We start from the raw sequence: 15,910 nt of genomic DNA on the forward strand, positions 1-15,910 counted from the left end.
TATTTTTTATGTTGTAAAACAGGGATTGAGATTTTGTAGATGTTCAGGTCTGCGACAAGGGAAATAAGGCTTATTTAGGTCCAGACATTTTATGCATTTTTTCTCAGCCCATCCTTCATCTGGAGACCCTCAACCCTAAGTTTGTGATGTGATGTCAAAGTCCTTTTCCACTCACCTGTTAATCCAAAATAGAAATTTCGAATTTAGCGCTAAACCCGGAAGTAATGTTCCATTTACGCGGGGAGCTTTGAGGGAAAAACGTTCTGATTGGTCACCAATTACTAATTATGCGTGATGTCACAGGCTGTTTAGTATTTCACATTGAGAGTCTCCAGAAGGCGTCTCGTTACGAATGACTGTCTAATGGAAATCGCTTAGAATCGGATGCATCAGACCTCTGATCACGGTAATTTTCACTCTGTCCATGTAATGTGTGGTATTCATTTGATCTGTTATGTTATTTGTTTTAACTGTGAAAGAATAACGGCTGGTTTTCAGCGTTGGTACATAGTAAACGGGGCATACAATGTACGTTTCGTGGTCAGTAGCAAACTGCTAATATGAACATGTTGTATGGGTACGTGTTTTTCCATTTTTCATTTCTATTTCTCATATGTACACCGATCAGATAAATGCATTTGTTAAATTCGTCCATGGTTTTTCAGTATCAATTGATAATAATGGCCGACGTTTTCAGTTTAGGAGCATTTATAGAGGGAGATGCAGTTGCGTTTTGTGCGCCTGTCGCCGCTTTAGTGTTCACAGCACGGCGGCAGTGCCGTTACATGCAACGTTATTCTACAGCTGACTAGTCGGTATTTTTAAACATATCGTTTCCCTGGAAAATTAATGACAAACGAAACTATATTCGTTAACCTGAAGCTTCAGAAGGTTGTGTGCAATGCGGGAAGCCTTTTGTAGACAAAGTGGAACCCAGCACGGTGATTTTCCGCGACTTGGGATGTGATTTTTTCTTCGTTCGTGTACGAACTGAACAATACACGTACAACACATATGCACACACACAGCAAACTCATTCAACGCAAATTTGTAGTCGTGTGGATATTTGGTATGCGAAAAATAGATTTTAATGGGAGCAAAATTGCTTGAATTGTTCTTAGCCATAAAACACAGTATCTATAGATAGTAAAGACACAAATTTCTTTGTAAATCGGCAAGACGTCCAAGGGGGAATGTCAATTTTTGCGATCGGGTTCTGGGGCAAATGGGTTTCCTGCTCGTTAAGATTTACCCTACAATTTGTTTACTGGTCGCAACCAAAATAAAAAGGGGGTGGTTCTCTTCACCAAAGACGTTCTGTGATCAAGTTACCGAAACAATTACATGTTTCCCTTAGTGTGTACTTGAAGTGACATCAAAGTGTATTATTCTACAAGAAGATTTTTAATCTAACTAGTTTTGTCAAACTTAACATTCGTTTTGAAATGCCGTAAGACTCACCCTCCCTCGGCAGCACCCCTAAGTAAATTGGTGTCAACAGCGTGAACCCTAGTCGCCATGTTTGCTGGAACTGAAGCGGTAAACCGCCTTCATTCACTCCCCGTGTCAAAAAGGATCACCTGAAGGACACTCCGTTCTCTCAAAATTTCGAAGTACAAATTCATGCCATTTTCTGGTGCGTGTTTTTGTAGATCTTTTGGTTGATAAAGATTAATTGCAGTGAAAATACGGGAATTAAAATTGTGGTGTCAAAATCTGTCAACAATCATACATGATGTACTACTAGGCCTACATATATGCCATTGCTCATGTTGCTCGACCCATTAAATTATCAGGCCTATTCCTTGTCATCTGTTGGCCACTTGGAAAAATTTGTCTTGGCTAGTCATTTTTTTTACGCTACTTACACTCGGAACATTGTATGCATTAAGAACATACACTCCCATTCATGTAGCACATATATATTCAATGATCGTGTGAATGGAGTTTGAAACAGAGTGCTTGCTTCTTGCGGTTTACTCGCAACTAGGCATTTATTATGCAGTGGCTGTTGTTACGGCAGCCGTAATGCATCTCCCATTTTCTATCGTTACGGCACTGCAACTGCGCAAGCGCGCCAATTTAAGTGCAGATTTCGGACTTTATTCCCCTTAACATGTTTAAAGAAATCCTCCGAAGCCTCCGATGAGAAAAGAAAAAAAGATTCCTGCTTAGGCCTATACAATGAGATACAACATAAAAAAACAATTTTGGTACAAAACATGAAAATGGGGGAAAAAAATAGAATAGTCCAAGCGCAGATTCAAATTCACACACCAGTGGTTCCAAACCTTCCACCTTGACCACTCTGCCACAAGCATTCAGTGATCCAGGTAATTTTGAAATATATAAACCGTCATGATGATCAGCTGTGTCATCGCACTTGTGCAGTTCAGTGCCGTAACGAAAGAAAATGAGAAACGCCTTACGAATGCCGTAACGATAGCCACTTCGTATTTATTAATTATGGTTTAGTGATGAGTAAGCTACATTAACCCAGCCCCCTAGGGTGTATGTAAAATCGTATTAAAATTGGAGGATTTTGGAGTGTTAGGGTTAAGGATTTTGTTATTTTGCCGTGAACTATGTTATTTATACTTGTACCCTAACATGTCATTACTTGTAGGATATACTTATATCACTGTAGATACCCTATAAATACGGTCTTTTAGATGAGTGACAGCAGGACCTTTTTTCAGGTATTGATTTCTCCAATAATGTCTGCTTCAGTGCTTGATCTTGGCCTAGTGGTCAGTGCCACATAAACTGATTGGATTTGAGGTTAATTAACTAACAATTATTTTGGAGAGAATGAAAACAGACGATAGTTTTTAAAAATCACATTTTGGTTCAGAGAAAGGGGTCCATATGTTTTCCCATACGGCACTTGCTGAAAACCTGCTCTTATTTCATTGCCATGAGCCTTCAGGAGTTTTCTGCTAATGAATTGCAGCAGTTTTGACACCATATTTTGCAAGCATGAGACATTGTGTTCTTATCATGGCATCATTTCAGAAAACAGGTAAGATGAATTGCTTCCTCCGTTGATCATGTACCATATGGTAGATTCACAATACAGACAACGCACCGCCAAGAGATCGCCACAGAAAGGCTATGTTTCAGGTTTACAGAAATACATGGCCTACTTGCCAAGGTTTGCATTTGAGCAGATGTCTTGAAAACCTTTTAAAAATTCTGATAGAGGGTACCGGTATTCCATGCAGAGGAAAGAAAAGAGAGTAAGTACATAACATCAGGAATAATTTTAAGTTCCCTGCTCTCAGCTGGCCAATAATCTTTGTCGACCATTTCGTTTAATTAATGCCCTGCAGAAAATGACCTCTCTGTGGTAACCTCTTGGTGGCGCACTGTATTGTGAATAACTCAAATTAAATATGCACCGGCACGAGCTGCGTGGTACAATACGTAACAATGCAAAACTTACTGTCTGGACAGTAACGATCCTCTATAAAAGATGGGTGGAGTCCCCCCCCAGCTGAGAGGTTTTTCTTAAAGCGCTCTTACTGGTTTACCATTTTCTGATGTAGGTGTTTTCTTGTTCTGTGTTATTTAATACATGTGGATAGAAATCAGGAATTAAAATCATCTGTGAAAATGAAGTCCCATCAAATGTGTATTGCTCAGATGTTTTTGTTAGAGAATCAAGTGAATTTGTTGAACTGTCTTGAACATGTTGAAAGGTATATATGTGCTTCAGCACTGTGCAAAGGTTGAAAAAGTAGGGTGCAACATGATCAAGGATTGAAAGACCAGATGGTTTGAATTTTACCATAGAGGATTTAAATGCAGTGGCCCCATTTTTTTTACGGTAGACAGAAAGAGGTCACGTAGAACGACATGAGTCATATGCATATTATGCTCAAGACTCATAAAAGACATAGCGTACACTTTCTGAGCATAATATACATGTGACTTACGCCGTTCTACGTGTCCTTCTTTTACCATTTATGACCAGTTTGTAAGTCTGCAAAGCTTTGTAACTCGCAGTAGTAATGCCCATGAAGCATATGGGGCCAATTTCATAGAGCTGCTTAAGCACAAATTTTGCTTAAAGCAATAAGCACAAAAAAATACTTGCTTAAAAACAACGGTTACCAGCTCAAAATCTACATACCCGTTGTTTGCTAACCAAACAACGGGTGAATACCATTCCAAAACAATATACATCACATGGAGTTGTGGCTGGTAACCTGATTTGTCAAGCAAAGTTTTTTCATGCTTAAGCAAATGTTGTGCTTTTAAAACATCTCTATGAAATTGGCCCCGCAGATCTCGATGTCATTTGAATATCAGCATGCAGTACTGAGCGGTGTGCTTCCGTGAGCTAGTTAGTGCTTGGAGTTAGTGCCAGTGCTGCCTTCATGTACCGGTACTTAAAGGATTGACTGCAAGATCATGGGTCCCATTTCATTGCTCTACATTTACCACTGTACCAAAATGTCGAGTCCTACTTCTCGATGAAATGTAACTTCTGCCTTTTGTGCTATTCACGGTGGTGCAGTATTTCTTTCTGAAGGCTATAAAGTTTGAGAATCAATTCTCAATGACTGACGTGTGGTGTGTAGTTGCTGCTGGTTTTTAATTCAGCCTTTGAAATCAGGGACCCATACTGAATACGTACAAGTAGCCTCTGCCTATTTTGTGACAAGAGCACCCTTGCGCATTGTGGGACTCCTGTAAACAAATCTCCATTCAAACTGCAAGTGCAGTCTTTTTTTTTTTTTTTAGAAATTTGATCAGTGCAACAAAACCTACCTGGGGCTGCATAAAATTTAAGCAGGAACACCCACCTTCTACATTTTTTCCTCAGAAAACATTACATTTGGTTGTGAAAAAGGAAGTGTCTTTAAAATTCAAAACTAGACATAAATTCAGCCCGAGGATTCCTTAAAGGAAATTTTCAAAGGAAAGTCCTCATTGTCTGGTGTGTGGAAAATGAGTTAATTGCAGCTAAGTGGGGAGAATTTGTACCCCATTGTGCTAGGGTATGAATTTTTTGAAATTTGGAGTGGATGTTCTGAAGGATATACCTCAGAGCGTTGTTACGCTGTTTCACACAGTTTTATGCATTCTGTATTATATCCTTGCAGTTACCTGTTACAAACGGGGGCCTACAGTACACCGTCTAGGCTAGGTTTTGTGAATGCAAAAGAAGTTACTGTTACTGAAGCACAGGAGCCTTTTGCATTGAATCTAATCATGCAAAAAAAATGAGAGATTGCAAAAATTATACAGCTTTCTAGTATCATACATGTACATGTACATTGTACATGTCTTAGGGTACTAGCCAGGAGAATGTTTTAGTGGGAGACTTGAGAAATGTTCTCAAAAGAAAATTGTAATTTCTTATGCCTTGAATGTTTTGAAGTGAATTTTGCAAACATAAGTGGTATTTCTCCAAAACTTACAGTGTATTTTACTTACATGTGGATTTGATATTCATGTACATGTACTATGTGTACAGTACAGTGTTGTGTGTGTTCTTTTTTGTATGTGCACATTGACACACTACATGTACATGTACTCACTGTAGCCTGTCACTGTGAAAGACGCTAGTAGTTCTGACATTGGCATAATTGGCATTGTGCCCAGAATATTGAAATGCCTGGATATCCACACACTACATTTACAGTTCAGTGTACATGTACACTGACATTCAAGTACACGTAGGGCTACTGTGTTTGTGCACGGTGTGCAGTACAGTACATGTACATGTATGTGTACTCGCACTGTCACCAGCGTTACACTCAAGCTCTTTAATAGTGTGGAAGCACTGCTGGTCATAACGTGGGTGGAGTGGGTTAGCGTAGTAGTTCTTTCCTCGCTTTGCACTAATGAGGCCTGGGTTCGAGTCCCGGCCTGGCCCAAGCTTTAAGTGCATTTGGTTTCCAGTCCATACTCGCTCTAGCAGGTTTTCTCCGGGTACTCTGGTTTCCTCCTGCCTCTGAAACTGGACCTTCTTCCTAACTCCGTAATGTGATGCTGATTACTAAAGTGTATGAATAAACGTACAGTTATTGGGGCAAATAGCCTGAGTTGCTGAAAGTGCCATTAAAACAAAACAACAAAACCAAACTGGTCATAATGTACATGTACACGTGGGAGTTTTAATTTGTACATATTGTAATGAAACAGCCAACTCTTGCGATCATCTAATTGCAACAGACATAATGGTTATTCTAAAAGGTTTACTTTGAGTTGATCTGAGAATTTTCACTTGTTTGTTGTTTACATTTGCTATAATAAATTTTGAAAATAAGGAAATGGAAAAATTTTCCACTGTTCATGTCACATTTATTATAATTCTGTTTTCAGTTGATGTACAGAAATTGTTGAGAATTTATTTGTACCATGTGATAGTTTTTCAAAGCCGTTTTGACATTTAAACTAATTTATATGAAAGTTTTGTGCACAGAGAAATTTTTTGTTATTTTATACACGTATGTGTAGTTTGTTGAAGTCTGCTGATTTTGGCCAGAGTCATACAAGTATGCCATATGTACATGTACTTCATGCAGTAAAGCAGTTGGCTTCCTGATGCCCACTCACACAAATCTGTGTATCTCTTTCTGTATGGTTGCCAGACTCCTCTTTCAGTAGACAGAAACTGCAGAGGTTCTGTAGAGTCTGGAAAAATTTAAAACCACAGGATGCGGTAACCATGTCGTAATGAGAACTTCCTTCACAAGATGTACATGTATTTGTTGGCGTAATGTACGTGTAGATTTTTGCTTCTGTCATTCCACTTTGTTTTGTTTTCTTTTGGGCAATGGTTTTGGATCACTTGCTGTATTATCCTAAAGGCACTGAAGTGAAAATAAAGTGTATGACTGAAGACGTTTTGTTTTTCTGTCTAAATGCATGCTTTAAAGGTTGAGAACATTTTCACAATTATGTTGAGATTTTCTATTGTACCTACTTGACATGCTTAAAGGTACATATTTTTTATGTTTCTTAAAATGTTTGGTTATGGTGAATTCCATGAGAGGATTTTATCTGTGCATTCACTATAGCTGGCAGTAACCTCCTCTCTTGAATGAATTCAGAATTTCATTGAAGTTGAGGTGTGCATAGTTTGTGTTTCCTTTTCACAAAAGTGCTTCGCCTTTGGTGTTAAAAATTGCACAAATTATGTCTTCAGGTACAAGGACTGCTTTGGGATGTATACATGTACAAGTATCCTTAGTTTGTTCCAATTTTATTATTTATAGAAATTTATTTTTGCTGAAGTGAAACTTAAGAATTTGAGTTATTGTGTGCTAGGATTTAATGGTGTGGTAGAATGGTCTATATTGTTTTTTTTCATTGACTGTGACTTTTTTGGCTGTAGAGAATTTAAAGTCCCTGAACATTTTCCTTTCCACGAATCTATGATACTGCTAAAAATTAGATGTATATGCATGGCTACTTCTTATTTCGATTTAAATTTCTTTTTTTTTTGTTTCAGACCACCCCAGGCAAACCTAAGTGATCCATCTCTTTTGGCTCCCAGGACACTATGAAACGTGGCAACGAGGTGCAGGAGGGTCCATTTCAGCAGCGTCGTGCCACCCCGGGACAAGAATCTGCCTTCACGCAGCAGCGCGTGCTTGCACCGGCCAATGTTGCTGGCTTTGAGCAGGTGCAAGAGGGTAACATGGCCAGCGGTCTGTCGTTCCATCCCATGCAGCAATACCCGTAAGTTCCATCAGTTCTACTTCAGATGATCAAAATACATACGTCTTATAATGTATAAGGACAAACAGAAATTCGTTGTGTTTCCTATTACACTGAAAAATAAATTAGGGTGGTTGGTTGGGTAAAATTACTCTACATTTTTACAGCCCAAGAAATTAGGGTGGGATGATGGTCTGTATTTTTTTGGGGGGGAGGCACATATATTTGTAACAGGTACTAAATCAGTGTCAGATTAATACTGTACATGTGCGTGTCAATATTACATATCAGCTCTGTGATTTAGTAGTAAAGCAGGTGGTTGTTGCAATACAAACACACATAGAGCCGTCCATCTCGTGCAAAAAAATGAAAATACAATGAACAGGATGATGTACACAAAATTAGGCTTAGGGCAAGGCACCATAAGTTTTTATATTTTATTGATTTGTCGAATAAAACGATATAAGTTCTACATGATTTTCTAGGTTTGGTCGGGTAACTGGAAACACAGCTATTTTTTTGTTTGGCCTAAGTGTCATGGTAGAAATTAATGTGTGAGGTGATGATTTAATGGAAAATCTCGTGTATCTGAAATTATTCTTTCTATTGCATGAATGGAAAGCATTCATTATGCAACACCTGAATAAATCCTGGAAAAAAAATCCCTGGATCACCTGTGAGTTCAGTTCATTTCTTGTGTCCAAGGATTAGAATGTTGAATTCACAATGGACTACGATGTTCTGTTCTTGCCACGTGGTTGCACTGCTGCTTGGGGACATATTAGATTAATTCATTGACATGTGATCTCTGACCTACATTTGTGACCCACTCTGCAAAAAGGTATATTAAGTCGCGCAGTGCAAAAACACGTAATGGCCCATTCCGTGTGCCGAGGGTGAAAATATTTGGAAATATTTTGAGGCCAACTGCTTGACCAGAAAGCCTCTGTTACTAAGGAAAACCAAAAGAGTGTCTAATTTATGTTTAATCTTTCAGTTGTGTTTAAAGGGCATTATCTTAAAAACCATGTGTGATAAAATGAAATTATATGAACATGCAAGTGGCAAATAACTCCAAAAAGCAACATGTCACTGGGATGAATGATATATCAAATGAAAGCTTAGGGTATGAGCAATTTAATTATACGTGTAAAACTCAATTCCCCCCCCCCAAAAAAAAAGTGACAAACATGTAAGACACCTTTTTGCAGCGCCGGTCACATTTACTGTAGGCCCCATGGTCATTGCAATTTGTTTGTGGAATACTGTTGAGGGAAAAGTGATGAAAAATCAGGGATTTTATAATAGAATACTGAGCTGATATTTCCCAGCTAGGAGGTTTGCTTAATTTGCTTGTGATGTCCATTTCCGTTCCTTTGTATAAAAAACAATAATCGCAGATCCTTTGTCCACATTTTTGTTTTTAGCCTGTACTATAAAATATTTTTCTTGAGCTTTTTTCTTGGTGTTTTTTGAAATCCTGCGTAGGGTGCCAGCTGTAGGGCAAGCAGCAGGTCACCATGGTGGGGTTCACCACCCTCACCCTCACCCAACCAACCCCCAGCAGGTGGCAGCAGTGGCCCATCAGCAGCAGGTTGTCCATCAAACGCATGCTCAAGCTCAGGTAAAGGAGATGGGCTGTGGTTTACAGAGATGAAACAAATGGTATATAGGTGTCAGGGTCAGATTTGTGGAGCCATGGGCCATTTATTTAAATAGTTACATGTGGAAATTGGTTTCTTAACCTGCAGACGGGTCCATACATGGACATCATTTGGCATCCTGTGCACAAACCGTATGAGACTGGACTGAAAAAAAATTTCTAAGCAAGCAGTTACGCATTTTCCCTGCTAAATTTGACATTATAGGACTTGTTATCACTTACTAGTGGCTGATATACCAGCACTCAAGGGAAAAATGAGTGATACGGAGCTCTTACCCTACAGACTTCTTCAATTTTTTAAATGTGACTTGGATTTTTAAAAAATGATCCTTGTAGTTGTGTTTGTTCTTCAGTTTTATATTACACGGGAATAGCAATGCCTTGGAAACTGTAATTTACGACGCATCACAGACACTGTTAGGCTTGATCAAGAAGTTGAATTCAATGACCTATTTCATCTAGAGGCTCATAAATGTATCTCTAACCTTGTGCAGTGTGAAGTATTGAGTAGGAGTTTTAGTTTGAATATGTGCTGTCTGGCGGAGTTCTTTGCTCACTGAATCTCCTGAGACTGAGATGTTGGCTAAATGTTAACAAGTCACCTGAAAGTTCCACTGCACATTTTACCTCATTCATTTGTCCTTGGTTAAAGTGCATAAGTGTGTGTTTAACTTGAATCTGGAATGGGAAAGGCAAGTTTGGAAACTTAAAGGAGTTCAACTTGCTCGGCACAGTTTGTGTTCATTGGATTTGCCTGTATGCCATAACAGGGCTCTATTTGTTTGTCACCGTTGTTGCCAGAGTTTGAATATGTACAAACTTTGCTTATAATCCTAAGCATGTGGCTAGGAAAAAAAATGCTAATTCTGCCGTAAAAATGGTGACTGACTGCAAATGTCGGCCAGCTGTTTAAAAATTCCATCTGGAACCATAGCCTTCATAACTGGTTTCCTTTGGCAGGCTCAAGTAGCACAAGTGCAGGGGCACCAGCAGCAGCAACAACAGCAGCAGCAGCAGTACCAGCGACTGAAGGTGGAGGATGCTCTGTCTTATCTTGACCAGGTCAAACTGCAGTTTGGCAGCCAGCCGCAGGTCTACAATGACTTTCTGGACATCATGAAGGAGTTCAAATCACAGAGGTAACTTTTTGTTCTGTTTTATGAGTTGTTTCAATAATCTTGCTTTCCACCATGTATGCTCTTTCTCAGTGAAGAGGATTGGTGCTTAGAATTTGATATAATTCCATTACACATTCCATGATAAAAAATATTCGATTGTTTTAGTAAAGATTGTAAATCATACAAATTGAATAATTGAAGCTAGAAGAGATGAATGATTTCTTTTCTTCAATGGAAGTATTATTTGTGGGATAGTTATGCTGGTGGAAAGATTGTGGCTCTGAGGGCGTAACTCTATCACAACAAAAAATTCTTTGACCTTTGTGAGGTTTTTGAGTTTTGAAGTCATGGGACCAACATTCTGCCACCTCACAGGAAACCACCTTCTTGATTTATTGAAATTGAAGCTCATAAACACTTCTGAATATTTTACAAAAAACCCCCAAAACAGACACGGGGACTAAATTGAGTTCCCTGCTCGATGCATTGAATGAAATTTGTCAACTAGTTCCCACAGTGCACTGCAAAAGAATGGCCTCTATGTGTCAGTCTGTCGGGGGTGGTGCTGTATTGTGAATCGCCCGTGTTGTTAAGTACCCACTTCAAGTGGTCTCACTTTTTTTCAGCATTGACACTCCAGGGGTCATCAATCGTGTGTCCAACCTGTTCAAAGGACACCCCGACCTGATCGTGGGCTTCAACACCTTCCTGCCGCCGGGCTACAAGATAGAGGTCCAGGCCAGTGATCCCACGCGGATCAATGTCAGCACCCCGACAGGGCACATCACCCAGCACACCGCGGGCGGTCCCCTGACGGGTACCGGGGTGCAGCTGCAGGCCCAACCGGCGTCTGCTACTCCCCAGCAGCAGCAACCGCAGCAACAGCAGCACCCGAACAAGCCCATGACGCCGCAGAAGCAGCAGCCGATACACACCCAGCCACAGTACCACGCGCAGCACGCAGCGAACAAGGTATGGCCAGGTCGGCCAATAAAGGTGCCAGTCAGAGATTGTTTCAGAATCCACAGGCTCTCTGGCAGCAGCAGTAATCACAGAGTATTGGTGATCGATGGTCAATTCATGTGCCCTTAAAATTTGTCACCCGGGCCAAAGATAGGAATGGACCATAACACAGTACACTCCAAGTTATCTGGCTGTGGCTGGAAACAGCACACAAGTGTAGGGGAAGCGGTTGAAGCCACAAGCTGATACTTTCAAAGGTCTAATTTAAAGGTACAGCCAAGTAATGTAGACTTAGCCATAAGTGCCATTTTTTCACAGTGTGCCTAATGGTTGTCAGTTTCCTTGTATAAGTACTCAGCAGTGTTAGATATTTTTAGTGCACATAGTTGAAAATACATGTATGGTGTAGATGTAGGTAGTGAGGAGTTATTCAAAGGCTAGCCAGTTTGTGCATGTAAATAATGCAGAATGGATTACTCACTGGGAGATAATGAACACAAGATGTTGACCTTGAAGTTGATCAGAGGTCTCTTAATGATCTCATGGTGGCACAAATGTTCCATTTGCATCACCTGTTCCAATTTCATTGTACACGTTTTTACTTTAAATTTTTAATGTGTTTCCTTCACTGGTGACTTGAACTTTCTTCATGATTTTTTTGCCAGAACTTAAAAGCATTTGTTTTTCACGGTAGGCTGTGCACCATTCTGTATCATCAAGCCATCATCATGCCAACCAAGCAGCCACCGCGGGCCACACCTACTCCCAGCCACCGCCGGCCAACCAGGCCCACCCAGCTCCACCCTCGGCCGTCACGGCCTCGCCCCAGCACGCCCACGCTGCCAGCCAGCAACAACAGCAGCAGCAGCCGCAGGCCGTGCAGCAAACACCACAGCAGCAACAACAGCAGCCCAGCCAGCCGGTGGAATTCAATCATGCTATCAACTACGTCAATAAGATCAAGGTATGTCGAAAACAACACCTTAGTTATTGGCTTTGGCCGTAGGGGAATCTAAGGAGACACTTTGGCCATAGATGAATCTAAAGAGGCACTTTGGCCATAGGTGAATCTAAGGAGACACTTTGGCCATAGGTGAATCTAAGGAGATGCCATAACTGTGGTGGTGCAGCACTCACCAGCGCATTACATGTGTTCTTAACTTGAGGTGCACAAGCATTGTTTTGTAAGATGTGACTCTCTATTGGTGCAAAGGAGTTTAACACATGCTTGTACCCTCACAGGAATGACCTCTGAATATGGTTAGATGAGTAGTCTTTAAAATCTCCCAAAGTACTAAATGGATTGTTTCAAGTATTATTTGCTAGTCTGTTTAGCTTTTGATTTTAAAGCACACACAGAATATTTTTGGTATAAGTGTACACAGTAGATGTTATAGCATGTTGGTGTGTCAATTTTTTTTTCCTCATCTTTCTGCTGTCTAGAATTTTTCCTAGGGTTAGCCGAGGTCAGCCTAAGAGCAGATTTTTCTGTCGTCTTGTTTATCCTTGAGTCTCTGCTTTCCAGAATTTATTCCAGGGTCAGCCAAGCCTAACTTTAGAGCATGTCGTCATGTTCTGATGTCTTGTTGACCCTGTAGTCTCTGTTTTCTGGAATTTGTTCAAGGGTCAGCATAGGTCAGCTGTTGGGTAGGTCCCTATGCATTCAAGTCTTGTTTATCTTCAAGTCTCTGGTGTGGAGAATTTGTTCTGGGGTTGGCTAAGTTCAACTTTAGAGTAAGTCACCATGTACTCAAGTCTCGTTTATCCTAAAGTCTTTGTGGTCTGTGATCAGTTCCACGGTATCTATGTCCGAAAGTCTTGTATAACCTCAACTCTCTCCTTCTTTCTTGCCCAGAATCGGTTCCAGGGTCAGCCAGAGATCTACAAAGCTTTCCTAGAGATCTTGCACACCTACCAGAAGGAGCAGCGGGCCGTCAAGGAGTCCGGAGGTACCTACGTGCCCACCCTGTCGGAGGCTCAGGTCTTTGAGCAGGTGGCCAAGCTCTTCAAGAACCAGGAGGACCTGTTGCAGGAGTTTGGCCAGTTCCTGCCAGACGCTAACGGTTCGGGAGTCACGGGACAATCTAATGTGAGTCAGGTGTCAAAAATATTGAGGTTATAAATGCACTTACATGGTGTGTTATACCTCTGGAGAATCAATGTTTTCCGTGCGCAAACTCAAGTCCATCACAGTTCATTAAATCTAAAGCCAAGTCAGAAGCTGTTGGTTCTGCATGGTTGTCACAGCCCTCGTTGAGAAACAGCTTCACTCATGTAAAGAATTATGAGCTTTCCATGCGACACAGGAAAACAATTTTCCTCCGTTTCTTTTCGCTGCTCAGTTTTCTTTCCAGGAGGTGATGAATCGTGTTGCCGTCCGCAACGACCACACGGGCATTGCCAAGAAGCCTGGCTCTGCCTCCAACAACAAGAATCGAAGCAGTGCTTCAGGGACAGTCGGGCACATGAAGCGACCAGGGAGCAGTGCCGTGCAGATACCAACAAAAGTGAGACCCAGCATACACCCACCATTGTTAATATAGGCAAAGACTGTCATGGAACACACACCATTTTTATATGGTCGGAAGTCCTTCAAAGCTTTATAAATGGCAGAAAGTATGAGAAAAACATGGTGCCATTACCTGGTACTGCATCCGAATAATAATGACAACTGTACAAGGCACAAGTGGTGATCATTATGCCAATTGATAAGAACTCTGTGTTGTTTTATGTGAAATGAGCCCACTGTCAAGTTTACATCAGATGATGTGCAGTTACTAACCAAACTAATCTTTGGAAGACCGTGTGGATACACTTACCATATCTTTAGATGGGAGCCTACTCCATGTAGACCATGCTTTTCTTTTCGGAACAGAGTGTTTCCTCTCAATCTCTTTTAACTGATAGCAGTTTTTGTTATGCACCATGAAAAGGAGACGAATGATAAATGTATCTGACATCAGTAATTTGTCTTTTCCAGCAAAGGACAAACCTAAATTACTGTGATGCAAATATGTCAACGAGACTGACTAGTTTGCTTGTTTTCCTTGTGATTTTTATTCTTGAGTGCTATCATTGCTTACTTTGGGGGGTTGGGGGTCGATTTGTTCATTTAGAAGCCGAAGACTGGAGCAGTGAAAGACGTTTCCTTAGCTGAAGCAGGCAAGCATGGGAGCCTCAGTGAGTTTGCATTCTTTGACAAGGTGAGTGTTTTTTCCTCAAAGGATGTCGATTAAGCAAGTATGTCATTTCCGATAATTTGGCTCTTCTTTGTGGATGTTGTTAATTTATCGTGAATAAATTTATAATTTGCTTTTATTTTTTCAGGTTCGCAAGGCCCTACGTAGTCAGGAAGTGTATGAAAACTTCCTTCGGTGTTTGGTCCTGTACAACCAGGAGATAATCTCCAGGGCTGAGCTGGTCCAGCTTGTCACCCCATTCCTTGGGTAAGACAACCAACAAATCCTCACTTTGCCCAGGGCTGTGCTAAGCCCCCCACCCAACAGTCAGTGATACTGGCTGAGAAGCATTTAGGGCTGTCCAAGATTTAGAGAAGGCCAGCTGTAGATGGGATATCTCCAGTTCATCTTTAATTGATTTAATAAATGCAGGGGGGCATGTGGCCTAGTGGTTAGGGTTTGTAGCTTCTGATCCTAGGGTCAGGGGTTCGAATCCAGCTAATGGCTGCACGTTGTGATCTTGGGCAAGTCACTTTACCCCCTATTTGCCTCTCCATCCAGGAGTAAATAGGTACCTGTGGGGGCAGATATGGTTATGTTTATCTGTTTTTGCCTTGTACGGTAGCAGTGGGATAGTATACACCCAGGCAGCTGAGATCATTTCTGGAATGTTCAGCTGTTGTGAGCCCTATCCGCAGGGATAATAATACTGTGTGCCTTGAGTGTTTTCTAACAGATACGTGCATGTTATAAATTCCAAATTATTATTACTATTATTATTCCTGAGAAGAGTTACAACAGGCTTGGTATCCATCCTGTACTGTAACCTTGCTTTCCTTGGTGTCATTTTTAACTTGGCCATTCCATTTGATGGTGACATCTCAAGATTTATTAAAACTTGGCCACTTGTTGCAGTATACTTACCAATTAAGTCCCTGTGGGAAAGCAGTGCCATGGAATGAAGGTATACACCCTTAATAATTGTCCTGTTTTTCTCAAAGGAAATTTCCGGAGTTGCTGAAATGGTTCAAGGAGTTCTTGGGATATAAGGAGTCTGACAGGATTGAACACCATGCTCCTAAGGAACGTAACCAAGGAGAACTAGCCATGGAAATAGGTCAGAACATCCACTTCTAGAATGCTGCCCTTCTGTGACCTATTTTAATTAAATTTTTTGGAATTGGCTAAAATTTTATCTTAATATCCCAACTTTCCTTCCAATGTTAATGGTCTGTTTTTGATCGTGTAATTTATTGCATGTGCAGTTCAATTGAAGAAGATAATGGCATTTAATTCACCTGTAAAATTAC

The 15,910-nt window shown here is 40.7% G+C and overlaps 1 protein-coding gene across 1 annotated transcript in view; it reads left to right on the top strand.

Annotated features, from left to right (window-relative positions):
• The first annotated feature begins 294 nt into the window (after window positions 1-294).
• sin3a (SIN3 transcription regulator family member A) overlaps window positions 295-15,910 on the top strand; it is a 29,364-nt gene continuing 13,748 nt past the window's right edge. The window contains exons 1-11 of the mRNA XM_022249857.2: window positions 295-406; window positions 7,469-7,698; window positions 9,166-9,301; window positions 10,301-10,479; window positions 11,085-11,430; window positions 12,116-12,385; window positions 13,277-13,510; window positions 13,764-13,928; window positions 14,538-14,624; window positions 14,749-14,867; window positions 15,602-15,717. Coding sequence (XP_022105549.1) covers window positions 7,520-7,698; window positions 9,166-9,301; window positions 10,301-10,479; window positions 11,085-11,430; window positions 12,116-12,385; window positions 13,277-13,510; window positions 13,764-13,928; window positions 14,538-14,624; window positions 14,749-14,867; window positions 15,602-15,717 — 1,831 coding nt within the window. The 5' untranslated portion in view covers window positions 295-406; window positions 7,469-7,519. The remainder of the gene's footprint in view (window positions 407-7,468; window positions 7,699-9,165; window positions 9,302-10,300; window positions 10,480-11,084; window positions 11,431-12,115; window positions 12,386-13,276; window positions 13,511-13,763; window positions 13,929-14,537; window positions 14,625-14,748; window positions 14,868-15,601; window positions 15,718-15,910) is intronic.

Source organism: Acanthaster planci, linkage group LG08, assembly GCF_054643075.1.
Source record: "Acanthaster planci isolate LZ-2023a linkage group LG08, COTS_SCS, whole genome shotgun sequence".
Lineage (NCBI taxonomy): Eukaryota > Metazoa > Echinodermata > Asteroidea > Valvatida > Acanthasteridae > Acanthaster > Acanthaster planci.